This window comes from Culicoides brevitarsis, chromosome 2 (assembly GCF_036172545.1).
Source record: "Culicoides brevitarsis isolate CSIRO-B50_1 chromosome 2, AGI_CSIRO_Cbre_v1, whole genome shotgun sequence".
In the NCBI taxonomy this organism is placed as follows: domain Eukaryota; kingdom Metazoa; phylum Arthropoda; class Insecta; order Diptera; family Ceratopogonidae; genus Culicoides; species Culicoides brevitarsis.
This window is the reverse complement of record NC_087086.1, coordinates 29,219,589-29,246,093: the sequence shown is the minus strand read 5'-3', so window position 1 is coordinate 29,246,093 and position 26,505 is coordinate 29,219,589. Positions and strand designations below refer to the sequence as shown.

The following is a 26,505-nucleotide window of genomic DNA, read 5'->3' as shown; positions in this document are numbered from 1 at the left end:
GAGACTTTTGGCGACTCTATTAATGGAAGCACCTGTTGGTTCTGCAACATCATCAGCAGCTGATGATGGACTCCACTTCCTGCTCTAACGCATCGAACTATTGATCAGCATGTTGCGTCAAAGCTTGCACAGCACCGTACAAAATCTCGAATACGCGAGAAACGTATTCCTAAACTTCAGACAGGATAGGTTCAAAAGCTGAAAAAACAATTTTCAAACCAAAACAGTAGGTACAACAAAACCTTTATATTTTATTATTTTTTTTTCTATTAATTATTTAGCCAAAAAAAAATACACATTTTTTTTCAATAGATTTTCTACTCCTCGTTTTTTGCAGGCTTGGGACTAGCTTATGTTTAAAACATAAGGCAAACTTAGCAGATTATCTATTGATAACTTTTGTCAAAAACAGCAAACGATAAAACTAGCGACTTCTGTTGCGATCTAGACGTTGTTAACGTTGGCAGCCCTCAAGTCGTAACGTTTCTGCTTGATGAAATGACTCCATCTGCCATGGTTTGTCTTTCGCTCATCAGGTTCCTTGTCCGGACAACGATACAGATTAGTTCGAAGAGTCGTGTTTTCTTCAAACGGAACCTCAGGACAGGTCCTGACACCAAACCGATACTGTCGTGCAGCGACGGATCGAACAGCGCGTCGTAAACCACTCGAACAAACGATTCCTCGTCGACATCGCGCGTTATGTGCTTGATGTAGTCGAGCAGCTGTTCTCTCGTTGCAGGAAATTGCAGATCGTGCTCCTTCGTGCCTCATCGGAAACCGATTGCGAATGGTATCCGGGATCTGGTACGACACTACAGGAACATCCTCATCGTCTTCCACTGATGCTTTCCGGCTCAGAGGCTGATGGCGTTGCGGAGAAGGTTGAAAAAATAAAAAAAAAATTAATTTTTTTTACTACTTTTTTGACGTTTTTGAAGACATTAAAATAATTTTTACTTTTATTATTTTAAGTTTTTAAGTCAAAACTTTAATAAAATTTCACAAAATTAACATTTAAGAAAAAATAAAAAATTTGGTCACGTAACTCAAAAATTTTTTCATCAAATTTTCGATAGATAATGCGTTTTTAAAGCAAGTTAAGTTCATATCTTATATAATTTCAATTTTTACTGGACATTATTATCGTTTTACAATCAAAAAGTACCAAAAATGTCAAAAATTTTCGTTTTTTTTATTATTTTTATTTTTCCCCCTGAATTTTTTCGGCAAAATCGGAGGGGGGGGCGACATAAAGTGAAATAATTAAATTTAATGGCCTAAGTAAAAATTTAATATTTTGTCAAAATCTGAAGCAGCAATTAAATATATTCAAAAATTTTTTTAGGTTTTGAACAGCCGCCATTTAAAATAACGCAGGAATTCGTGGATGTGCTTGGCGGTCCCGAATCGGAATTATTTAAAAAATTATAAATCTTTGTTCTTTCTTCTTGTTAGAAAAATCGAGCTATTATTCTAACGTGAAAGAATCCAACAACCAGATTCAATTTTCAATGAAAAAGTAAAAGACTTACTGTTTTGAATTCATGACCGCCGGTAGCTTTCAATAAATTAAGTCCCACATATACTCGAACATCAACAGTAACTCGTCCTCTTTCTTGATGCGATCAAACTCAATTTAATCATCCTAAAAAATTCATCAGCAGCCACAACGTCCTCGAAAGGATCATCAACAGCTTGGTCAATTTTTTTTTTAATGAATTATGAATAAAATTGAGAGAAATAATTTTTTGGTTGACGATCAAAATTGATTTTTTTCCAAAAGTTAAAAAATATCTCTTGCTAAAAATATACAATTTTCTGCTCTTTTATTAACTTTTTGTCTGCACTTGATACTGTATAACAAAAATCTTCATAAAAAATATTTTTTTCGTATTTTACAAAAAAATTTCGTATTTTACAAAAAAATTTCGTATTTTATACTTTTTTATATAAAAAATTAAGGAAAACTATTTGGTTTTCAAACAATTTTGAATTAAAAATAAGTTTTTCAGATTTTTAGCTATTTAGAAAATAATAAAAAAAAGAATTGGTTTAAAGTTGCGTAAATTTAAGCAAAAATGTCAATTTTGACATTTTTAATTTAACAAATTTTTGCATTTTGACCATTTTAAATATAATGGGGAAAAATAAAAATTAAATATAAAATACAAATTTTCTGCTCTTTTATTTGTTTAAAGTTTTAAGTTAAATTAAAAATAAAAATCTTGCCAAAATAAAAATTTTAGAAAAAAAACCAAAGAAATTTTGGTCACGTTGACTTTCACGTGAAAAAATTTTTTTCAAATTTCAATAGAAAATGTTTAATTAAGCTTTTAAAAAAATTACTTTTTCGAAAAAATCTTATGTCAATAAATTTTATTTTAAATTTAATTTTAAGCCATGAATTTTTTCATAAATGAGAAAAATACTCCTTTTGACTTAAAGTGAAATAATTATATTTAATGACCTGAATAAAAAATGAAAAATCATGAAAAATTAGTTTAAATTTCTCAAAAATTATTTATTTTGTAGTTGGTTTCCATATATTATATAATAATCTAAACATCTAGTTCTTGTCTTATTGTAGAATGAAAAGGAGTAAATTAAAATTGTTGTTGCTGCTAATCAGAGACGACAATATGATCTAGTATTTACACGAGAAATGAGCGACGACGAGATGTGTGTGTGTGTGTTAACTTTCCTATCCAAACGACAAAAAAATCAAGAAGAACGCATAAGAAAGTACGACGCAAGTTGAATTCAGTTCAGCACTCCATCGAAATGGAATTCTCGTTGCCGAGTGCCGAGGCGCACGAGACACCGGGCAACGCCATGCTATTCTCCTCCTCCATGAGCGCGTGAGCATCTTCGTCGGGTGCCATCATCATCATGTGTGGATTTTCTTGCATTTGTTGCTGCATCTCTGCCGTCGCTTGTGCCAGTGCATTTTCCGGTATTTGGAACATGTCGGTGCTACATGAACCGCCATCCGCTGCCATCATTTCGCCATCCAGTCCGTTTGTCGGTGTGTCGTCCCAGTTGATTTTGAAGCGTGTGACGCGCGGTTTCGATGCCAAAATGTTGCGCGTCATTTTGTCGAATTGCGGTTTCGCCGGTGGATTTTCACGCAATTCTGGATCCGAGTAGTCGACATTGATGAAGTAGCCGACACGCACAAATTCCTGACCGCGATAACAGCATGTGAGCAAAACGACAGTGACGCCGACGGCATCTTGCTCGGGAATTTTCGTTACATCTGGCGGATCGGCTTGGAAGACGAAAATGTGGCGTCCCTCGGGCACGGGACCCACGTAGATTGTGTCGAGCACTTGATCGTAGTCCTCCGATTCGGCAGATCCGACGTAGATCATCTTCCATTCCAGGTCTTCCTTCAGCTCCTCGATGCACTCGAAAGTCAGTTCGAACTGAAACGGGTTGAAAAAGCTGCTCGGATTGTCCAGGACAACGACATTAGTGATGTGAACTTTCGCCATGTCTTTGTCTCACGCAAATTCGGGGATTTTCAAAAGATTTTCGGGGTTTTTTGTGTCTGCAAGAAACACGGAACGGTTAATTTGCCTTTTATTCGGTTAAAATCGAATTTACCTGCGTAAAATTTGCTTTTTTTCGAGTATTTTGCTGCGGGCTTTTTGGTTTTTGTGGGCGCGAAACTTTTGTTGTGACACTGCTCCGGATACTGACATCCGGAAGTGCATCAATTTCATTCGTCTCACAAGTTTCCATGTTTTGAACGCATTTCCGGTTGCGGCGCTGTACTACAGTATTCCGCCGAAAGCATTTCCGCATGTCTTTTGAACGCGGAAACACCGCGTTAGTTCACTTTCATGCCGCTAGAGTACACGAATGGCTGAAAATTGAAAATTTAATCAATATTAAAAGTGAAAATTTCGGAAGAAATAGCAGAAATTAACGGAAAAATCGTGTTGAAACGTGTTCAGGTGTGCCCGGGGCATCGTTAAAATGTGAAAAGAGCACGTAAAATGTGCTCATCTTACCGCTACCAGTAAAACAAAATACGGTATCAACAACAAACAAGGAAAAAATTGTCGCCAAAAAGCGAAGCTACGTCAAAAGTTGTGAAATCGCTGCAAATTTCGCCGCAATTCACATCTCCGCATCGCCCAAAAACGCCGTAGAAAATGGTTGTTTCGCGCGGAAAACGAAAACAAAAGGAAATTGCAACACCGAAACCAACTCCTGAGCCACCAAAGCGGTAAGTTGTCGCCGAAAAAATTTTCCGCTAATGGCCGCTTTATTTGTGTTTCTTTTTTTTTTTTGCAGTCTGAAATTTCAAGCACAACGCAAATTCGCGCAAGGTCAGGGCCATCCCGCATCAACTTCGAATTATTTGAATTTCGCCAATAGCTCGGCTGCGAATTCGTCACAAGTGACGCCCGTGAAGGAGAATCAAAATCCGCCGCCGGAATTGCTTCCCAACCAACGACCAAACACCGAGGATTTTCTCACGTTCTTGTGTTTTCGCAATACGCCCGTGTTGCCGCCCGCATTGGATTTTCTCAATCCGCAGAAGCAACGCAAAGCCCAAGCCGCACAAAAGACCAAATCGCCGGAAGCTGCCAAGAAAATGGGACTCACGAGCTCGACATCCAAATCTTCCGAGGCAAAAGACGACGCAACGACTCCCAAAAAAACGGAAGAAAATGGCGGCGAATCGTCGAGCAGCACCAAGAAACCGGCTGCGTTTCCGGGCGCCGTGCGAAAACGCGCCGAAAAAGTCCCCATGATGTCAAACAAGTTCCAGCAGAACGACAAAAAGCAGAAAAACGACACAAAAGTCGCGAATGCGCTGAAGAAAAAGTACGCAAAACTGAATAAAGTCACCGCGAAAGAGACTCGCAGAACTCGCGCACACCCAGAAACCACAAACGACGACGAAAACGACGCCGAGGAAGACGAAGAAGAGGAGGAAACTACGGAAATGCCGCAAAAACGCAAGTCTAGTCTACACAAAAGTGTCAGCAATAATAGTTTAGACGACGGTACGCCAGTGAAAAAGTCCCCGCGAACCACGGGATCTCTCAAAAATGTCAAAAAAGACGAATCAGAGACTGCATCGGACAAAATCAAGAAACGGCGAGGCAAAAAAGCCGCTTCTGAAGACGAAAACGACGAGGATACCGCAACGCATGATGACTCAAAGTCTGAAGAACCCGAAAAAATCGAAAGACGTCAAACGCGTTACGCTTCTTTTCGTATTCCGCCACCGCTGAAGAAGGAACGCAAGAAGAAAACCGACTCGCCTGTGGTAATGTTGAAGGAAAAAACACCCGAAAGCACTTCAGCAGCGCCAACAGACAACAAGAAACCATTAAAAGTCGACAACGTCAAAGAAAGCAGCAGCAAAAAAAATTCCGCTGATGAAAAGGACGAACATGTGAACAAAAAACTGAAGAAAGAAATTGATTTTTCCTCAGAGGATGACGAACCGCTTGTCAAAACAGGCAAACGAACGCCTTTAATTGAAAGCGATGAAGGAGTTTCTAAGCGTAATTTCCGTTAAATTTAAAAAAAAATAATTTTTTACTCATAAATCTCGTTTTTCTTTCAGCTGGTCGTCGTACGTTGCACAAAGGACAGCCAAAAAAGTCAAATTTCATCGATGAGATTGTCAAAAAGTTGGATGACGACATCGAAAACGAGAAAAAACCCGAAAGTGCTTCTGCTGACACAGCGCCAAAAGCTGCTCGTGGCAGACCGAAGCGAAAATCGGCACCGGAAGCAGCATTTGACGCGAAAAAACTGGCAGTTGAGTCAAAAAACGCATCGCCCGTTCCCACAAAAGGACTCGCCGATAAGAAATCTCCGACGCCGGGTTCGACAAAACTTCGTTCTCCGACTCCCGGCTCAAAAACTGAAAACGAATCGAAGGAACGGAAGAAAATTGGAAGAGCGCGACGCACAAATGTCAAGGACAAGGTTTCGATAGAGTCCATTGCCGATGATTCGGAGAGCGAAACGGAAGTTCGTGCGGCACGACCTTCGCGAAAAACCAAGGAAGCTGCGACAATTTACATGGAGCTGATCGGGCGCAAGTTGAGTTTGAAAGAATTGTCGGACGACGACAGCTTGGATAGTTTGGAGTTGCCGAATATCCAAAGGATGCAACAAATGGAGGACGAGATCAAGTCGATTCACGACAAGCAGGTCGAAATGGCGGCAAAAAACGCGTCGTCACCGGTAATGAAACCCAGTGAGGGTAAAACGGGCGACGAACCGGTGAAGAAAAAGCGTGGCAGGAAGAAAAAAGAGACACCTGTCGCGGAAACAACGCCCGTTGCTGACGAAAAAACGGAAGAAAAGCCAAAAATTTTGGAGAAAAGCTTCGATGATTCGGATGAAGAACCGCTGGCGACAAAAGCAAAGACAAAAAAGGAGGCAAGTGGCGGAAAACGAGGCCGAAAAACGTCGACGCCAAACAAAAAAGACATTCCTGCGGAGATAAAAGTGCCCGAAATCCAACAAACGCCCTCGCCAGTCAAGTTATCAAAGTGGCAGGAGCGTCTTTTGGCAAACAGTTCGCCCAAATCGAAGACAACAAGCAGTCCCGTGGCACAAAAGCTCTTCGAAACGAGTCCCACGAAGGATGTACTTAACAAAACGGACGATTCGCTAAAAGTTCACAACCGTTCGTCAAATGCCAAGGTTTTTTCGCCCGATGCAAAAGCCACAAACAAGCCAAGCACCTCGGAAAATGTCGAAACTGCGCCAAACACAACTAAGGAAAAGCCCTTTGTGCGTCCCAGCAAGGTAGAAAATGTCGTGGCAACCGAAATAATCGACGATGACGACGACGAAACACCAAAACCCCTCAATCTGGCGCCAAAATCCCTCCTCGGCAACTTGTTGCCCAGCAAAGAGGAGCAAAACAAGATTTTTGGCATTGCCAGTATCACGCTGGCGCAAAGTTCGGGTCCCATGGATACCAAATGTCATCTCGGCAAATGCGGATCTGTGCATAAGCCACTTGGGCCCGCTGTGCTCACGGAAAGTAACTTGGGAGGGCATTTGTCGCCGAAAGATCGACGAAAAAGCAAAGTAAACATGTCGAACGAGCAGATTCAACGATGGATCGAAGGCATTCAAGTGACTCCCGTGCCCGATGATTTGGATGATATCGAGTTGGATGGTCCCGTAACGAAAATGAGCCCGTATCCGAGCAAGGATTTCATGGACGAGTCATCAAGTTCGCAAAAAACAGTCACGAAAAAGGAGGAGAAACAAAATTCGCCCAACAAAAATCCAACGGTTCAAGCCGCAAAGCTCGGAGTGCAACTCAACAAAGTGAAAAAAGAGGAAATTCCCACGACGTCGTTCAATGTGACAGAGAAAATCAACAAAGAATTATACAAAAGTCCGGAAGTGAAGAAGGAAAGTGAAAAAGAGACGCCGAAATTGGTACGAAGCACCCCCGAGTTGTTCAATGCCAAAGAAAAGGAGAAACTTTCGCCCCTAAAATCCACATCAACGTTGACTCCTCCAACGCTTCCGCCGAAAATCACGAGCATTCCGGATGTCGTGCCCAAAATCATGGTTCCCACGAGCAACAACAAGACGGAAACAACTCCCACAACGGTTTCATCGCCCATCCTTTCAACGCCCCTGAGTTTGTTCACCACAAAAACGACGCCCCTGAAGTCGCCACTTCCCAAAATTTCCGACACAAAGCCGCCATCGAGTGTCGTCAACACGAGCACAGCAGTCAACAACATCACAACAACAACGCCAACTTCTTCAAATGCGGACAAGAAACCCGTTTATTGTCCGATCAAACGTACGCCAATTTACAAGCAACTCGATGCGCCAGCAACGCCAACCTCAACTTCGAAGCCCGTCGTGAACATTTTCGGAACATTTTCAGCTGAAAATGAAAAATCCATTTACTCTTTCGACGAACCGGATGCCGATTTGGAGGGAAAAAAGACAAAAACTTCGCCGTCGAGCAAAAAAGGAGGTCGTCGCAGTGGCTCGTCGTCCCAAAAACCGCAAGGAAACAACGTCGACGGCGATTTCAAGAATCCAACTCCGCCGAAAAATGCAAATCCAGCAGTTTCGTTGACTCTCAGTCCGGAGGAAAGTAGCAAAATTGCCGCCATAAATCTCACAAACAATCACGAACCGAAAAAGGAAGAGGATGCAGACTCAGATTCTGAAGGACAAACGTTCTACATCCCCCTTTCATCCGCAAATATTGCTGGTAGCAGTAAATTGGGCGAAATGATCCAAGGCGTAAAACTAAAACTGGGTACTGAGGGTCCCGAAGGACCCAATCAACGCGTCATTATGCACGCAAAACTCGTTACAAAAGCCGAAATGGGCGACAAAAGCACAACTCCCATGCCGGAGGGCATCACAAATATGACGGAAATTGTCAAGGCGTTGACCAGCAGCAAAGATATGATCGGAAAATCGGTGCCTGTTGGAACAGTTCAACCTAGATTCAAGTCTGACGAGTTGGAAATGAAAACGGTGACAGTTCCTGTGTCGCTTCCAACGACTCCTGTTGTTGAAACGCCTCCGCCTGCTGGCGCATTATCGCGAATTAACTCAAATTCGTCCCTGTCGTCAGCTCGTTCGAAACTAACAAAGCCTTTGATTCAACCGGCGAACCCGTCGACGTTTCCGCACATCAATGACAGCGCCCAAATGGTCGAAGCTCCCATCTTTCGGCCCACGGAGAAGGAATTCCAAGACCCAATTGAGTTTTTCGAGCGAATTTTGCCGGTAGCTGCTACTTTTGGGATTTGTCGTGTCATTCCGCCAGCGAGTTTCAAGCCGGAATGTCGCATTTCGGACGACATGCGATTCACGGCATACAACCAGTACATCCACAAGATGCTGTATCGCTGGGGTCCGAGTGCCAAAGAACTGGCTGCCATCAAAAAGTACTTGGAAACGCAAAACATCTCGATGCAACATCCTCCGTGGATTGGCGGCATGGAAGTTGATTTGCCGCGTTTGTATCACACCGTACAAGAGCTTGGCGGACTAAAAGAGGTGATCGAGAAGAAAAAATGGCCCAAAGTCTCGGAGGAAATGTGCATTCCGAAAACGGCGCACGATCGTGTCTCGAAACTCGACGACATCTACTGTAAATATTTGTTGCCGTACGACACGTTGTCGCCGAGTGAGCGTCAAAAGCTGTTCGACGAAGTTGAAGCTGACTGGGCAAAGCAGGAGGCCAAGGCACGACGCAACGCCGATCGTTTTCGCGGGTCCGAAGATGATGACAGCAACCAATCGTCATCGACGGAAGACGAAGACGACGACGACAACGAGTGTTCCATGGAGTGCATGGTCAAGGGACGCAGCATGCCGTTGAACCAATTTTTCCGTATTGCTCGCAACACGATGTCACTTTGGTTCAAAAATGCTGAACCCACATCGCAGGAAGTCGAAGCTGAATTTTGGCGTCATGTTGCGGTGCGAGACAGTCACGTTTGCGTCAACTCCGGATCAATTGACTCGTCGGGATATGGCTACGGGTTTCCGACGCCGGGTCCCAAAGGCAAAGGATCGCCATGTGCCAAACATCCGTGGAACCTCAAAGTGCTAACGAACAATCACGGATCCATTTTGCGTTCACTGGGACCTGTGACGGGAGTTACGGTGCCCACAATTCACGTCGGGATGCTTTTCAGTGCGTGTTGTTGGTATCGCGATCCACACGGATTGCCTTGGATCGAATATATGCACACGGGTGGTTCGAAAATTTGGTATGGCGTGCCTGATGAACAGAGCAACAATTTCCGCACGGCACTGACAAATCTCATTCCGACACATTGTCAGAGCAAAACGGTGTGGCTTCCGTGCGATACAGCGATGGTTCCTCCTCACATGTTAACCGATAAGGGAGTTTCGTTGTGCCGAACTGAACAAGAACCCGGACAATTTGTCATTATTTTCCCGAGAGCTTACACGAGCAGCATTTGTACGGGATACACGGTGTCGGAAAGTGTCATGTTTGCGTCGAGCTCGTGGCTGGAAACGGCAAAGGCAGATTATGAGGTGAGTTTTTTTCCATGAAATTTATTTCAAAGTTTTTGTTCTTTTTCTAATGAAGCCAAAAATTAAAAAAAAAAGTATTTTCTTCTTAAAAAAAAAATTAGTTTTCAAAATTTTTTTCTCGTAACATAAATTTTCTTCTTTAAAAATTAATTTTTTTATTTAATTAAGGCCGCTAATTTAAAATTTTTAATTCGAATTTTAATTTAAATTTAAAAAGTTTTTTTCGAAAAAATGGGGGGGGGCAAAATAAAAATTAAAAAAAAAAATTTTTTTGAAATACTTTTTCATACAAAATGACACAATTTTAACAGTTTTTGTCATTAATCAATATTTTTGTTGATATTATGGTTTCTACATTGAGATTTGATAATTTAAATTTGATCTCAAAGTATTCATGTTAAAAATTAATAAAAAAAAGTCATAAAAATAAATAAATGTCAAAAATTTTTTTAAAATAATATTTTTTGAAATTTTTTTTAGTTAAGAAAATTCATAATTAATTCTATTTTCAATATAAAAATTTCAAAAAATTAAATTTATTTCAAAAATTTTTCAAATTTTCTTAAAAAATTGTGAAAAATTAGCAAAACAATCAATTTTGATGAAATTTTTATCTTTTTTTTTTCCATTGGATTTTCGACTTCTAAAATGGGGGATGGGACAAAAACATAGAAAAAAATTTGGAGCGGCCTAAGTTTACTTTAAAAATTATGAGAAATTAATTTTTTAATCAAATTTTGATATAATTAATTTAATTTAATTAAAAATAATTAATTAAATTTTAATTAAAAGCAAAGAAATAAAATATAAAAAATAAATAAATAAATAAAATAAATAAATAAATAAAAAAAAATTAAAAAATAATTAAAAATTTTAATAAAAAATTTTAAAAAATGTTTTAAATAAATAAACTTTATTTAAATTAATTAATTAGTTTATCAATTTTAATTAATTAAAATTTAATTTAAATTGCAAATATAATGTAATTTATTATTTTATTTTAATTTTAGTTCCTTTTAAAGTTATTTTAATGTTTCACTCGAAATGCCCTAATTTTATTAATTTTAAATAATCAATTATCTCAATTTACTTTGAAATTTAGTCAAAAAATTAATAAAAAAAAACCTTATTTTTTAGGACATGCACGAAAGTTGCGAGCCAGCGATGTTCTCATTGGAGCAACTTTTGTTCGCGATCGCCAGTGATCAACGTTCCAGTCAAGAATTACACGCGCAAATTCTTCCGATGCTCATCGAGGTTTACGAAAAAGAAAAATCCGACAGAAAAGCTTTAAAAGTAAGTTTTATTTTCTCTAAAAAAATGTCAGAAAATAATTAAAAAAAAAATCTTTTTAGGACGCCGGCGTTGTTCAAACCGAAAAAATCCCGATAGGCAAGAAAAAGATCGCCGAGGAGTTTGAATGCGAAATTTGTCGTGCCAACTTGTCCATTTCCCTGGTAAAAGTCAAACAAGACACGAACGACGACGAGGACGAAGAAGAGGAAGAAACGATTTACTGCCTGCGTCACACGCTAAAGAACATCCAAAGTAACCGTTTGACACCGAAAAACTGCAAACTCGTGTTCAGCTACTCGATCGACGAAATCGAAGCACTGATTTCCAAAATCAAGGATCGCGTGCAAACGCAAAACAAGGGCAAGAAAAAGGACGGAACGACATCACAACAACAACAACAATCGGGCACCAGTGGAAGAAAATCGAATTCAAACTTGTACCAACCGTCGTCGTCGAGCAAGTACAGCGGCATGCCGACGATGCTGAAGTAATTTTTTAAGTGAATTGTGTGATTTGAGCTTTTGCGTGTTTCAGAGTGTGTGAAAAATTTTACCCGAAAAAAATGTTTGTAGTCGCTTACAAACCCAAAACTAAAAAATTAGAGAGTATTAGCCGCATTATTGCAATAAATAGTAGGAGATTAGGATTCATAAGGACTGAGAAAAGTGAAATTTATCGAGGAGAAACATAATTATTGATCTGAAGAGATAAGAAAAAAGATATAAATGTATTTTTTCAACGTATATTAAATTTAGTGCTAGTAGTTAAGGAGATTTTTAGAGAAGAATTTTTAATATTGAAGAGTAGAAATGCAATGCTTAATTACGTTTAAACTTTAGTTCTAAGCTGAGAAGATTTATTTATCTTACACACAGAAAAAAAAAACAGGAAATATTTCTTTAATAAAAATATGTAAAAAAAAATGTCGAGTTTTAATTTCAGAAGCCCTAAATGAAATTGGTTCGAAAATTTAATCAAAAATTGACTTGGTACAAAAAACTCGATTTTAAGGCAACATGATGAGAAATCGAGCTAAATTTTATTTGTTCGAAAATTGACAAAATATGAATGAAATTCATCTTCAAAACGACTTTTTATTCAATTTTAGGCTTAAAACTGTTCAAAAATTGACTTAGTACAAAAAACTCGATTTTAAGGCAACATGATGAGAAATCGAGCTAAATTTTATTTGTTCGAAAATTGACAAAATATGAATGAAATTCATCTTCAAAACGACTTTTTATTCAATTTTAGGCTTAAAACTGTTCAAAAATTGACTTAGTACAAAAAACTCGATTTTAAGGCAACATGATGAGAAATCGAGCTAAATTTTATTTGTTCGAAAATTGACAAAATATGAATGAAATTCATCTTCAAAACGACTTTTTATTCAATTTTAGGCTTAAAACTGTTCAAAAATTGACTTGCAAAAAATTTCACGATTTTAAGTCAGCGGGATAAAATTTATTTGTTCGAAAATTGACAAGAATTTCAATGCACGCACTCCAATTTTTTCAAAAAAATTTGCTTTTCGATTTCAGCTTTCCAAGAAAGAAAAACATTTTTTGTTTAATATTTTTCGTTGTTTAAAATTGAAAATGTTTGAAAATTTTATTTTCAATTTCGTTGGTCGAAACGTCTTGGATGTTGTTGTTAATGTTTTTGTAATGATCATACGCCGTTTCAGCTTTCAAGAAATATGCCTTGTGTTCCAATTTTCTTTCCATGTGAAGCGATTTAATCGGTTCTAATGTTGCGAGCGCACCAGGAAGATTTTTTGATCGGTCCGAGGTTGATCTCATGGCAAAGGATTTTTTGTAATCTGATGAATCTGGATCAGGAATTTCCTTATCAACTTCAAAAGCCGTTTGAATTGTTTTCCTATCCAAATTGTGCTACAAAGGTCTCCTGTGAGATAAACTTCATTAGAATTGGATCAAAAAAAAAAATCTTGGATGATTAGTTTACAAATTTATCTCTTATTTACCTCGCGAGAAATACTTGATTTTATGTAATTTCGTGTATTTAAATAGTTCTTGACTGCACTAAACATTTGATCTTGATAATTAATATATTATTTATTAATTATTTTGTGTTTAATTTATTTTTAAAAAATATATTTATCGTCTGAACACGTCTTTACACATAAACAATCCACGAGCAACTAGCACATGAATGTCAAAAAATAACCGTTTTCGCAACAAGAGGTGATAAGGAAACTGACAGAAATCGTTCCTTTGCGAGATACATTTTCACACCAGAAATTTATCGAGCCTTTTTTTTTGCCGTTTATCATGAATCGCCAGAACATCCCATCATCTTCAACTCCATCAACGTCGAACAACGTCCCAGGACTTGCAAGACGTGGAAATCAGCCCGGTAAGAGAAGTGAAAGTGTTAAAATTAAAATAATAAATTATTAGTGAATTTCTGCCAAAATGCATCAACTTTTTACTTCATAAAAGTTGTGTTTATCCGTGTTAAACAGATTTTGCATTCAGCACAAAAAATGAATTAGAATGAAATAATATGAAAAATAAAATATTTTTAAAAATAAATAATATGAGAAAAGTAAAATAAAAAGTGATGAAAGTGATTTAAAATTACTGAAATTTGTTGAATGCCCCTTGCGATACATTAAAATTGAAAAAAAACATGTCAAAAGAAACAGAACACACAAAACAAGAAATTTTCATAATTGAAAAAATGACTTAACATCCGCATTCATACGGAAAAACTTTAAAATTTTATTCGAACTTTATATTTATATTTATTAAGAGTGCACTTAAAACATAAGGGAACTAAAAATGTTTAAAATCAAATGTTTAAATATTAAATTTAAAAATTTTATCAAAAATGGCCGTTTTTTGGAGAGTTTTCATAATTTTTCAAGATATTTTCAAAATTCTTTTTAAATACTTTCAATTTTGACTAATTTTTGTTTTAAAAATCATAATTTACCATAAATTATTTTCTTTTATTGTTTTTAATTACCTACTGAGTTTATTTTTCAAAATTTTTTGACAGTTATTTTTTTGAAATGTTTTCTTTAATTTTTAATATGTAATATTCTAATTAGCAAATCTCAAGGTACCGAAAAAATATCAAAAATATTTATTAATGCTCAAAATTTGTTAAAATTTTGTATGAAAATTGTATTTTACAAAACAAATTAAAATTTATTATAAATGTTCGAAATATTTGAGAAAAATCTTTTAAAATATTTCAATTTTTTATTGTAAAATTTGTTTTTTTAAACTTTATTTTATTTAATTAAGAAACTCTTTTGTCATAAATTTGTTGCTTACCAGATTTCTTTTTGTTACAGCTCTTCAACCCGTACCGTTCGCCTTGCCTGCTGTACCGGAAGGAGCATCTGCTGAAATGCGTTACTTCCGTGACTGCCTGCAGTCTATGGCTCAGCATTTCGATAGGCGCTTAGATGCCTTGTCGCAGGAAGTGGTAGCTGTGAACCAACGCCTTTCGACGATGGAAGCGAACAATCAGGAGCCTCCAGTCATAGAGTCGCCAGGGGTGTCGCCAATTGTGGCCGAACCGTTGTTGGTGGCGCAACAACCGGAAGCCCAGTTGCTTCACTCTATCGAGGATATGGCTGTGGGGCTCTCAGCCATTCAATCAAGCCCGAGTGAAACGCTGCCTTCGATCCATCTGTCTTCACCATTGCGTCGCTCACAACAACAAATTCGCCGTGCAGCATCCATCCGCTCTGTTCCGGTTCTTCCTCCCCCAGCTCCAGAACCTCATTGCCCTCAGCCGTCAACATCACGTCAACCTCCTGCTAGGTACGAGACTCCGGAATGCATTCGTCGTCGCTTTCCGTTGAGGTACGGCATGGAATGGGACAACCTGGCGCATGACTTGCAGATAGAGGGACAAGCAACGTTGGTGTATGATTACATCGACCATCATACTCGTAACATCGAACCGATGCACTTTGTCACCGAGGTGTATGATAAGTTGTTCGGCAAACCATTCCGCCCAATCCTTGGTTGGTTGAAGCCTGTAGAGAGTGACGAAATGAAGCTTCTGAAGCCGTCAAAACTTTTTGAGGTAATCGAAAAAGTGGTTTCAGACAGGAAGCTGATGACCAAAAAAAGGCACTATAAAAGATGGAGCGATCACATCAGACAGAAGCGTAAAGAGCTGAACCAAGAGTGGCGAAGACGTCAAGGTCGGAACCGCAGTCGTTAGTTCCTGACAAACCATCTTGACAAGAATTATCAATAGATAATTCGCTAAGTTAGCCTAGTACTTTTGAGCACTAGCCAGTCCCAAGCCTGGAAATAACGAGGGGCGAAGAATCTATTGAAACAAGTTTGAGTCATTTTTTGTTAAAATTAATTGAAACTTATTAAATTTTATGTACAGAAATATATTTTAGGCGAATAAATTATATATTTTCATTTTTTGTCCCATGAGGATTTTCTCGAGGGGGGGGGGGAAATAAAAAAATAAATATTTTTGAATTTTTTGTTTGTAATTTTTTAACGTTTTTAGACGTTAAACGTTGATTCTTAACATTTATTTAATTTTAGTTTATATTATTTTAAAATTTGAAATTAAAAGTAAAGAAAAATCAACAAAATCTCCCAAAATAAAATTTTTTGAAAAAAAATAATTTTGGTCACGTGACTTTCAAAAAAATGTTTTTCAACATTTCAATAGAAAATGTCGTAACTAAGCAAATTTCTTTAGTTTTTGTATAATTCTACCATAAACAGTAATTTTTCATGATTTTTTAACATAAAAATTCCAAAATATGTCAAAAATATTTGTATTTTATATTTAATTTTTATTTTTCCCCCTGAATTTTTTCGACAAAATCCGAGGGGGGGGACAAAAAATGGATATATTAAATTTATTCGCCTTATCAATAAATTTGTTTTGTTTTTTTTTGTATTAGATTTAAATTGGTACAAATTTTGAATAAAACAAATCAAACATTTCTTATGTATTTCATTAAATTTACCAAAAAATTTTTAAGTCAGCATGAGGTAAAATCTAAGAAAAAATTAAGAAAAGGTAAGAAATTTTTTTGTTTAAAAATTGACAAGATATGAATGGACATCAACTTTAGAAAAACTTTTTATTCAATTTTAGGCTTAAAACTCTTCAAAAATTGACTTTCAAAAAATATCACGATTTTAAGTCAGCATGAGGAAGAATCGTGAAAAATTTTATTTGTTCGAAAATTAGGAAAATATGAATGGAATTCATCTTCAGAATGACTTTTTATTCAATTTTAAGCTTAAAATTGCTCAAAAATTGACTTGCAAAATTTATCACGATTTTAAGTCAGCATGAGGAACAATCGTGAAAAATTTTATTTGTTCGAAAATTAGGAAAATATGAATGGAAATCATCTTCAGAATGACTTTTTATTCAATTTTAAGCTTAAAATTGCTCAAAAATTGACTTGCAAAATTTATCACGATTTTAAGTCAGCATGAGGAAGAATCGTGAAAAATTTATCACGATTTTAAGTCAGCATGAGGAAGAATCGTGAAAAAATTTATTTGTTCGAAAATTAGGAAAATATGAATGGAAATCATCTTCAGAATGACTTTTTATTCAATTTTAAGCTTAAAATTGCTCAAAAATTGACTTGCAAAATTTATCACGATTTTAAGTCAGCATGAGGAAGAATCGTGAAAAATTTTTTTTTGACTTGCAAAATTTATCACGATTTTAAGTCAGCATGAGGAAGAATCGTGAAAAATTTTATTTGTTCGAAAATTGAGAAAATATGAATAGAAATCATCTTCAGAATGACTTTTTATTCAGTTTTAAGCTTAAAATTGTCAAAAATTGACTCACGATTTTAAGTCAATTGACTTGAAAAAATCACGATTTTAAGTCAGCATGAGGAAGAATCGTGAAAAAGTCAGCATGAGGAAGAATCGTGAAAAATTTATCACGATTTTAAGTCAGCATGATTTGTTCGAAAATTAGGAAAATATGAATGGAAATCATCTTCAGAAATTTTAGCTTAAAATTGCTCAAAAATTGACTTGCAAAATTTATCACGATTTTAAGTCAGCATGAGCAAGAATCGTGAAAAATTTTATTTGTTTGAAAATTAAGAAAATATGAATGGAAATCATCTTCAGAATGACTTTTTATTCAATTTTAAGCTTAAAATTGCTCAAAAATTGACTTGCAAAATTTATCACGATTTTAAGTCAGCATGATGAAGAATCGTGAAAAATTTTTCACGATTTTAAGTATGCATGAGGAAGAATCGTGAAAAATTTTATTTGTTTGAAAATTAAGAAAATATGAATGGAAATCATCTTCAGAATGACTTTTTATTCAGTTTTAAGCTTAAAATTGCTCAAAAATTGACTTGCAAAATTTATCACGATTTTAAGTCAGCATGAGGAAGAATCGTGAAAAATTTATCACGATTTTAAGTCAGCATGAGGAAGAATCGTGAAAAATTTTATTTGTTTGAAAATTAAGAAAATATGAATGGAAATCATCTTCAGAATGACTTTTTATTCAATTTTAAGCTTAAAATTGCTCAAAAATTGACTTGCAAAATTTATCACGATTTTAAGTCAGCATGATGAAGAATCGTGAAAAATTTATCACGATTTTAAGTCAGCATGAGGAAGAATCGTGAAAAATTTTATTTGTTTGAAAATTAAGAAAATATGAATGGAAATCATCTTCAGAATGACTTTTTATTCAGTTTCTAGCTTAAAATTGCTCAAAAATTGACTTGCAAAATTTATCACGATTTTAAGTCAGCATGAGGAAGAATCGTGAAAAATTTATCACGATTTTAAGTCAGCATGAGGAAGAATCGTGAAAAATTTTATTTGTTCGAAAATTAGGAAAATATGAATGGAAATCATCTTCAGAATGACTTTTTATTCAGTTTCTAGCTTAAAATTGCTCAAAAATTGACTTGCAAAATTTATCACGATTTTAAGTCAGCATGAGGAAGAATCGTGAAATTGCTCAAAAATCAAAATTTATCACGATTTTAAGTCAGCATGAGGAAGAATCGTGAAAAATTTTATTTGTTCGAAAATTGAGAAAATATGAATGGAAATCATCTTCAGAATGACTTTTTATTCAATTTCAAGCTTAAAATTGCTCAAAAATTGACTTGCAAAATTTATCACGATTTTAAGTCAGCATGAGGAAGAATCGTGAAAAATTTTATTTGTTTGAAAATTGAGAAAATATGAATGGAAATCATCTTCAGAATGACTTTTTATTCAATTTTAAGCTTAAAATTGCTCAAAAATTGACTTGCAAAATTTATCACGATTTTAAGTCAGCATGAGGAAGAATCGTGAAAAATTTTATTTGTTTGAAAATTAAGAAAATATGAATGGAAATCATCTTCAGAATGACTTTTTATTATTTTAAGCTTAAAATTGCTCAAAAATTGACTTGCAAAATTTATCACGATTTTAAGTCAGCTCAAAAATTCACTTGCAAAATTTATCACGATTTTAAGTCAGCATGAGGAAGAATCGTGAAAAATTTTATTTGTTTGAAAATTAAGAAAATATGAATGGAAATCATCTTCAGAATGACTTTTTATTCAATTTTAAGCTTAAAATTGCTCAAAAATTGACTTGCAAAATTTATCACGATTTTAAGTCAGCATGAGGAAGAATCGTGAAAAATTTATCACGATTTTAAGTCAGCATGAGGAAGAATCGTGAAAAATTTTATTTGTTTGAAAATTAAGAAAATATGAATGGAAATCATCTTCAGAATGACTTTTTATTCAATTTTAAGCTTAAAATTGCTCAAAAATTGACTTGCAAAATTTATCACGATTTTAAGTCAGCATGAGGAAGAATCGTGAAAAATTTATTTCACGTTTGAAAATTATTTGTTCGAAAAGAAAATATGAATGGAAATCATCTTCAGAATGACTTTTTATTCAATTTTAAGCTTAAAATTGACTTCAAAATTTTGACTTAAGTCAGCAGAAATTTATCACGATTTTAAGTCAGCATGAGGAAGAATCGTGAAAAATTTATCACGATTTTAAGTCAGCATGAGGAAGAATCGTGAAAAATTTTATTTGTTTGAAAATTAGGAAAATATGAATGGAAATCATCTTCAGAATGACTTTTTATTCAATTTTAAGCTTAAAATTGCTCAAAAATTGACTTGCAAAATTTATCACGATTTTAAGTCAGCATGAGGAAGAATCGTGAAAAAATTTGTTTGAGGAAAATTATTTGTTTGAAAATTAAGAAAATATGAATGGAAATCATCTTCAGAATGACTTTTTATTCAATTTTAAGCTTAAAATTGCTCAAAAATTGACTTGAAAAATTTATCACGATTTTAAGTCAGCATGAGGAAGAATCGTGAAAAATTTTATTTGTTTGAAAATTAGGAAAATATGAATGGAAATCATCTTCAGAATGACTTTTTATTCAATTTTAAGCTTAAAATTGCTCAAAAATTGACTTGCAAAATTTATCACGATTTTAACATGAGGAAGATTTTAATAAGCTTAAAATTGCTCAAAAATTGACTTGCAAAATTTATCACGATTTTAAGTCAGCATGAGGAAGAATCGTGAAAAATTTTATTTGTTTGAAAATTAGGAAAATATGAATGGAAATCATCTTCAGAATGACTTTTTATTCAATTTTAAGCTTAAAATTGCTCAAAAATTGACTTGCAAAATTTATCACGATTTTAAGTCAGCATGAGGAAGAATCGTGAAAAATTTATCACGATTTTAAGTCAGCATGAGGAAGAATCGTGAAAAATTTTATTTGTTTGAAAATTAAGAAAATATGAATGGAAATCATCTTCAGAATGACTTTTTATTCAATTTTAAGCTTAAAATTGCTCAAAAATTGACTTGCAAAATTTATCACGATTTTAAGTCAGCATGATGAAGAATCGTGAAAAATTTTATTTGTTTGAAAATTAGGAAAATATGAATGGAAATCATCTTCAGAATGACTTTTTATTCAATTTTAAGCTTAAAATTGCTCAAAAATTGACTTGCAAAATTTATCACGATTTTAAGTCAGCATGAGGAAGAATCGTGAAAAATTTATCACGATTTTAAGTCAGCATGAGGAAGAATCGTGAAAAATTTTATTTGTTTGAAAATTAAGAAAATATGAATGGAAATCATCTTCAGAATGACTTTTTATTCAATTTTAAGCTTAAAATTGCTCAAAAATTGACTTGCAAAATTTATCACGATTTTAAGTCAGCATGATGAAGAATCGTGAAAAATTTTTCACGATTTTAAGTCAGCATGAGGAAGAATCGTGAAAAATTTTATTTGTTTGAAAATTAAGAAAATATGAATGGAAATCATCTTCAGAATGACTTTTTATTCAATTTTAAGCTTAAAATTGCTCAAAAATTGACTTGCAAAATTTATCACGATTTTAAGTCAGCATGATGAAGAATCGTGAAAAATTTTTCACGATTTTAAGTCAGCATGAGGAAGAATCGTGAAAAATTTTATTTGTTTGAAAATTAAGAAAATATGAATGGAAATCATCTTCAGAATGACTTTTTATTCAATTTTAAGCTTAAAATTGCTCAAAAATTGACTTGCAAAATTTATCACGATTTTAAGTCAGCATGATGAAGAATCGTGAAAAATTTTTCACGATTTTAAGTCAGCATGAGGAAGAATCGTGAAAAATTTTATTTGTTTGAAAATTAAGAAAATATGAATGGAAATCATCTTCAGAATGACTTTTTATTCAATTTTAAGCTTAAAATTGCTCAAAAATTGACTTGCAAAATTTATCACGATTTTAAGTCAGCATGATGAAGAATCGTGAAAAATTTTTCACGATTTTAAGTCAGCATGAGGAAGAATCGTGAAAAATTTTATTTGTTTGAAAATTAAGAAAATATGAATGGAAATCATCTTCAGAATGACTTTTTATTCAGTTTCTAGCTTAAAATTGCTCAAAAATTGACTTGCAAAATTTATCACGATTTTAAGTCAGCATGAGGAAGAATCGTGAAAAATTTTATTTGTTTGAAAATTAGGAAAATATGAATGGAAATCATCTTCAGAATGACTTTTTATTCAGTTTCAAGCTTAAAATTGCTCAAAAATTGACTTGCAAAATTTATCACGATTTTAATTAAGCATGAGGAAGAATCGTGAAAAATTTATCACGATTTTAAGAAAGCATGAGGAAGAATCGTGAAAAATTTTATTTGTTTGAAAATTATTAAGAAAATATGAATGGAAATCATCTTCAGAATGACTTTTTATTCAATTTTAAGCTTAAAATTGCTCAAAAATTGACTTGCAAAATTTATCACGATTTTAAGTCAGCATGATGAAGAATTCACGATTTTGAAAATTGAAAGTCAGCAAGGAAGAATTTTATTTGTTTGAAAATTAAGAAAATATGAATGGAAATCAACTTCAGAATGACTTTTTATTCAATTTAAAGCTTAAAATTGCTCAAAAATTGACTTGCAAAATTTATCACGATTTTCATGATGAAGAACGATTTTAAGTCAGCATGAGGAAGAATCGTGAAAAATTTTATTTGTTTGAAAATTAGGAAAATATGAATGGAAATCATCTTCAGAATGACTTTTTATTCAATTTTAAGCTTAAAATTGCTCAAAAATTGACTTGCAAAATTTATCACGATTTTAAGTCAGCATGATGAAGAATCGTGAAAAATTTTTCACGATTTTAAGTCAGCATGAGGAAGAATCGTGAAAAATTTTATTTGTTTGAAAATTAAGAAAATATGAATGGAAATCATCTTCAGAATGACTTTTTATTCAGTTTCTAGCTTAAAATTGCTCAAAAATTGACTTGCAAAATTTATCACGATTTTAAGTCAGCATGATGAAGAATCGTGAAAAATTTTATTTGTTTGAAAATTAAGAAAATATGAATGGAAATCATCTTCAGAATGACTTTTTATTCAATTTTAAGCTTAAAATTGCTCAAAAATTGACTTGCAAAATTTATCACGATTTTAAGTCAGCATGAGGAAGAATCGTGAAAAATTTTATTTGTTCAAAAATTGACAAAATATGAATGAAAATCATCTTCAGCATGAGCTTAAAATTGGTCAAAAATTGAATCGTGAAAAATTTTATTTGTTTGAAAATTAAGAAAATATGAATGGAAATCATCTTCAGAATGACTTTTTATTCAATTTCAAGCCAAAATTGGTCAAAAATTGACTTAGTACAAAAAACTCGATCTTAAGGTAACATTATGTTTTATTCAATGTTACGCGTACTTCACAACGATTTGAACGGTTTTAGAATAAAAATATTTTTTTTTTGTGATATCATTATTTTTATTATTTTGAATCAACATTCATAGAGTCATTTCACATTAAGAAAATATTTTGGCTATTTTTGGTAAGTATTTTATATTTATATTTTTTTTTTGTAATTCAATATATTTTTGTATTTTCTGATCGTCTTTTTATCGTTGATACATCATATTAGGCTGGAACATGCGTTTAAATCTTTTGTAAAATTATTCGTGATTAATTCAAGTTTAGTCTGAATTGCCTCCAGTGAGTAGCATTGTGTCTTCGGGCAACGGCTCTCGCTTAAATTGACGTTCCGTGACGAGAAAAACGACAATTGCTCCGTAGAAAATCATGCACATTCCGATGGAGTTGACGAGAAGTCCTTCACTTGGTAGTTCGGAAATGTTTTTGCTGTAAAATTTTATTTTTTTTAATTTTTTATGAAAATTTCTAAAACAAATTACTTACATATGGAAAAACGCCTTCTCCGATAAGCCGAGCAATGCAGCACAAATCGCCATCACGAACCCGAGAATCCCGAAAATGACATGGAACGGCATAATTTTCTCCCGCATCACGTCCTTCAGCTGCGGAAAGAGGAATGTCACGAATCCCACGACATATTGCATGGAGAAAATCAGCACGGCACTCAAACCGACCCACGAATGCAACGAATACATGTTCGGAATCGGCGGATTTGCCAAATTGTGCGAATCGAAGACCGCCACGAGCGCAATTACGGTAAAGAGGAAGGCGGCGGCATGCAATGCGGCATGCGTGAGTTTCAACGGACGTTTGCGGGCATGTCGGAATCCGCGATAAACGAGAATCGAGTTGCCGTAGAGGAAAATCATGCCGATTGTCATGAGAAGCGGATGCCAATTGAACTGCACGCTCGGCGTCGCGGTCCACGCAAGTCCGTTGAGATGGATGCCGATCCAGGAGATCATCAGTACAATTATCACGACTCCAATCAGCTGGGAAATTATGTAGAGCAGACGAAAATTCACCAAATTACGTGTCGAGCCGATTTCTTCCATGTTGCTGCGTTGTGCTGTGCTGACAGGTACCGCGACTGGTTGTTGCGTTTGGGGAGTTTGTGCTTCTGACTGAAAATAAATTAAGAGAAATGAATGTTTCAGCACCAACAATGACGAGCCAACACGTAAATTAACGGTTTCACACACAATTTCTCAATGAATGAACTTACAACGCTCATGTTCACCGACTTTCACGAGACCACGCCACAAGAAAAGAACAGTTTTTGCTCAGTTTTTGCAATAAAACAAAAAAAAATACTGTTAAGCTATTTTTACAACGCGATTTATTCGTCGAGTGACGACGCGATTCATTCAAGAGCAATGCCGAGATAGACGTGCAGTTAATGTGATATGATTAGTCAGAAACTTCAAACAATTATTAAGTAAATATTGTTGTGAATCGTGCGGTGATATAAAATTCTTGACTGATAAATCGTAGTAGGTCGGTAGTAATTGCCGACGTTCGCAGTTTTTTTTATTGTTCCAGTATGCAAATGAGGGGATTTTACCATTTTTTTGCGATATAATGAATTTGTGGTAAAAATATTTTAGGGTGTTCCAAGACCGTTTTTTGTTTCGCGTTTCCTCCCCCATCATTTTTATCAAAAATCACCATGGGGGATATAGAAATTTTATATAGATTTTGAAATACTTTTTCATACTAAATGACTTAAGAAACCAAGTTTTTCTAGCTTTTTTAGCGATATTTTAGCTGTTTTTCAACAAGTTTGACATTTTGCAGTATTTAAGAGGTTATTTCGATTAAAAAATCAAAAATTATTTTTTTCCAAAAAATAACGATCAAAAACTGTGTCAAAGCCATTTTGGTCAAATCTTGCTCCAAATGGATAAAAATTTATCAGAGGGCTCTAATTTATCATTTTTAATCATTTTAAAACTCAAAACTGCCAAAAAATTGAAATTGAAAAAAAATTTTTCCTCTGACATAGTTTTGTTTTAAAAACTAAATCAAGAGCAAAACTAAATCAAAAACTGTCAAAAACTGTGTCAAAGCCATTTTTGTCAAATCTTGCACCAAATGGATAAAAATTTGTCAGAGGGCTCTAATTTATCATTTTTAATCATTTTATAACTCAAAACTGCAAAAAAATTGAAATTGAAAAAAAATTTTTCCTCTGACATCGTTTTGTTTTAAAAACTAAATCAAGAGAAAAACTAAATCAAAAACTGTGTCAAAAACTGTGTCAAAGCCATTTTTGTCAAATCTTGCTCCAAATGGATAAAAATTTGTCAGTGGGCTTTAATTTATCATTTTTAATCATTTTATAACTCAAAACTGCAAAAAAATTGAAATTGAAAAAAAATTTTTCCTCTGACATAGTTTTGTTTTAAAAACTAAATCAAGAGCAAAACTAAATCAAAAACTGTGTCAAAGCCATTTTGAAAACTTTTTTAGATTAGATTATTTTTTTAGAAAAATTTTTTAAAATAGTTTTTGGAAAGGGAAAATTAAGTCAAAACGCTAATTTTATAATAATATCATAGAAAATAACTCAAAATTGAACAATTTTATTACTTTTCAATACTAAATAGTACTAAAAACGAAAATCTATATAAAATTTCTATATCCCCCATGGATTTTTTTTCAAGCATGTAACGCGAAACAGAAAACGGTTTTGGAACACCCTTATTAAAACTTAATATAAATTTAAAAAATAGTGTGATAAATAATTTAAAAATATTTCAATATTTAATTAAATTTGATTCCTCGTGGAATAAAATTAAAAAAATTAAAATATTTATTATATTATAAGTTTAATTTAATTTTTTTATTAAATATTTTGTTAATTAAAAAAAAACATTTATTAGGTATTTAAAATTACTTTCAGATTTTTGGTTACTTATTAAAATTTTCAATAAATTTAAGTTTATTTTATTTTTTTTTATATTCTGAGTTGGATTAAAATTTTAATTTATTTATTCAATTATTTTTGAATATTTTGACACTTTTAAAACTCATTTGTTTCATTTTCTGTAATTTTTAGTTTTTTTATGACATTTTGAGTTAATAATTTAAAAACAAATTATTATTTTTAATTTTTTTAGATTAATTTTTTCGAACATACTGCACAATTTTATCAGAGTTGGACGAAGTTGATTTTTTCCCGGGAATTAGATTTACAATTTTTTACCACAAAATAATGAAAAAAAAAATCATAATTTAAGTCAATTTTACTTTCGTTTCCATAAAAAATAATTTATTATTGAATGAATTGAATTAATTTTATGTACTATGCACTTTGACCTTTTCCTTTTTGTATTTTGATTTTTTCTCAACTCCCACCTTTTTTACGCGATTTACGGAAATACTCCACAAAAAACTAATCTAAACATATGGAATTGTCATGTCTCTCATTGATAAGCGATATCTGCAATAGACATATTTCTACGCAATTCACACCTTTGTTATCGTTACTCGCGTCTCGTCACGTCTCGTTTTTTTTTATTATTATTATTTCTTCACACACTCATCAACTATTTATTTTTACAAATTAAAATAATTTTCACCTGCTTTGAGCTGAAGTTCAGTAAAACATATGTTCAGAGTTTTTTTTTTATTTTTTCCGATTTTTGAGATAAACTCGATGTTCTCGACAACTCGCGTGAAATAAAAGTGAAACAATCAATGAATTTGCGAATTTCGTCTCTTTTTAATTTATTATTTGTTTATTTTTGTTCGTTTGATGTGCGAATGCTGATGACGGCAAAGAGAATAAAAGAAGAATAAAAACTCGTGAGAGAAAAATTGGCAAATGACATGCGCAACAAGTGTCACATACGAAGCTGGCGACCAAAAAGGAAGAGCGATGATA

The 26,505-nt window shown here is 33.9% G+C and overlaps 3 protein-coding genes across 6 annotated transcripts; 1 reads left to right on the top strand and 2 right to left on the bottom strand.

Annotated features, from left to right (window-relative positions):
- Positions 1-2,500: 2,500 nt before the first annotated feature.
- LOC134832174 (histone chaperone asf1) lies at positions 2,501-3,702 on the bottom strand. Its single transcript, XM_063846115.1, has 2 exons — positions 3,610-3,702; positions 2,501-3,553 (listed from the first exon to the last, which is right to left on the bottom strand). Exon 2 carries the CDS (start codon positions 3,495-3,497, stop codon positions 2,769-2,771), a length of 729 nt encoding a protein of 242 aa, XP_063702185.1. The 5' UTR covers positions 3,498-3,553; positions 3,610-3,702; the 3' UTR covers positions 2,501-2,768.
- A 166-nt stretch (positions 3,703-3,868) lies between these two features.
- LOC134832163 (titin) lies at positions 3,869-12,226 on the top strand. The gene is made up of 5 exons (XM_063846085.1): positions 3,869-4,237; positions 4,306-5,531; positions 5,594-10,050; positions 11,188-11,346; positions 11,406-12,226. The coding sequence occupies exons 1-5, from the start codon at positions 4,164-4,166 to the stop codon at positions 11,835-11,837; spliced, it is 6,348 nt and encodes a 2,115-aa protein (XP_063702155.1). The 5' UTR covers positions 3,869-4,163; the 3' UTR covers positions 11,838-12,226.
- A 10,439-nt stretch (positions 12,227-22,665) lies between these two features.
- Positions 22,666-26,461, bottom strand: LOC134832921 (plasma membrane ascorbate-dependent reductase CYBRD1). Of its 4 annotated transcripts, none has more exons than XM_063847144.1 (3): positions 26,201-26,461; positions 23,100-23,740; positions 22,666-23,042 (listed from the first exon to the last, which is right to left on the bottom strand). In XM_063847144.1, the coding sequence occupies exons 2-3, from the start codon at positions 23,669-23,671 to the stop codon at positions 22,877-22,879; spliced, it is 738 nt and encodes a 245-aa protein (XP_063703214.1). In that variant the 5' UTR covers positions 23,672-23,740; positions 26,201-26,461; the 3' UTR covers positions 22,666-22,876. The 4 variants fall into 4 exon arrangements, with proteins under 4 accessions (XP_063703214.1, XP_063703216.1, XP_063703212.1 ...); XM_063847146.1 differs by lacking the exon at positions 26,201-26,461 and adding an exon at positions 25,938-26,008; XM_063847142.1 differs by lacking the exon at positions 26,201-26,461 and adding an exon at positions 25,869-25,968.
- Between the last annotated feature and the right edge of the window lie 44 nt (positions 26,462-26,505).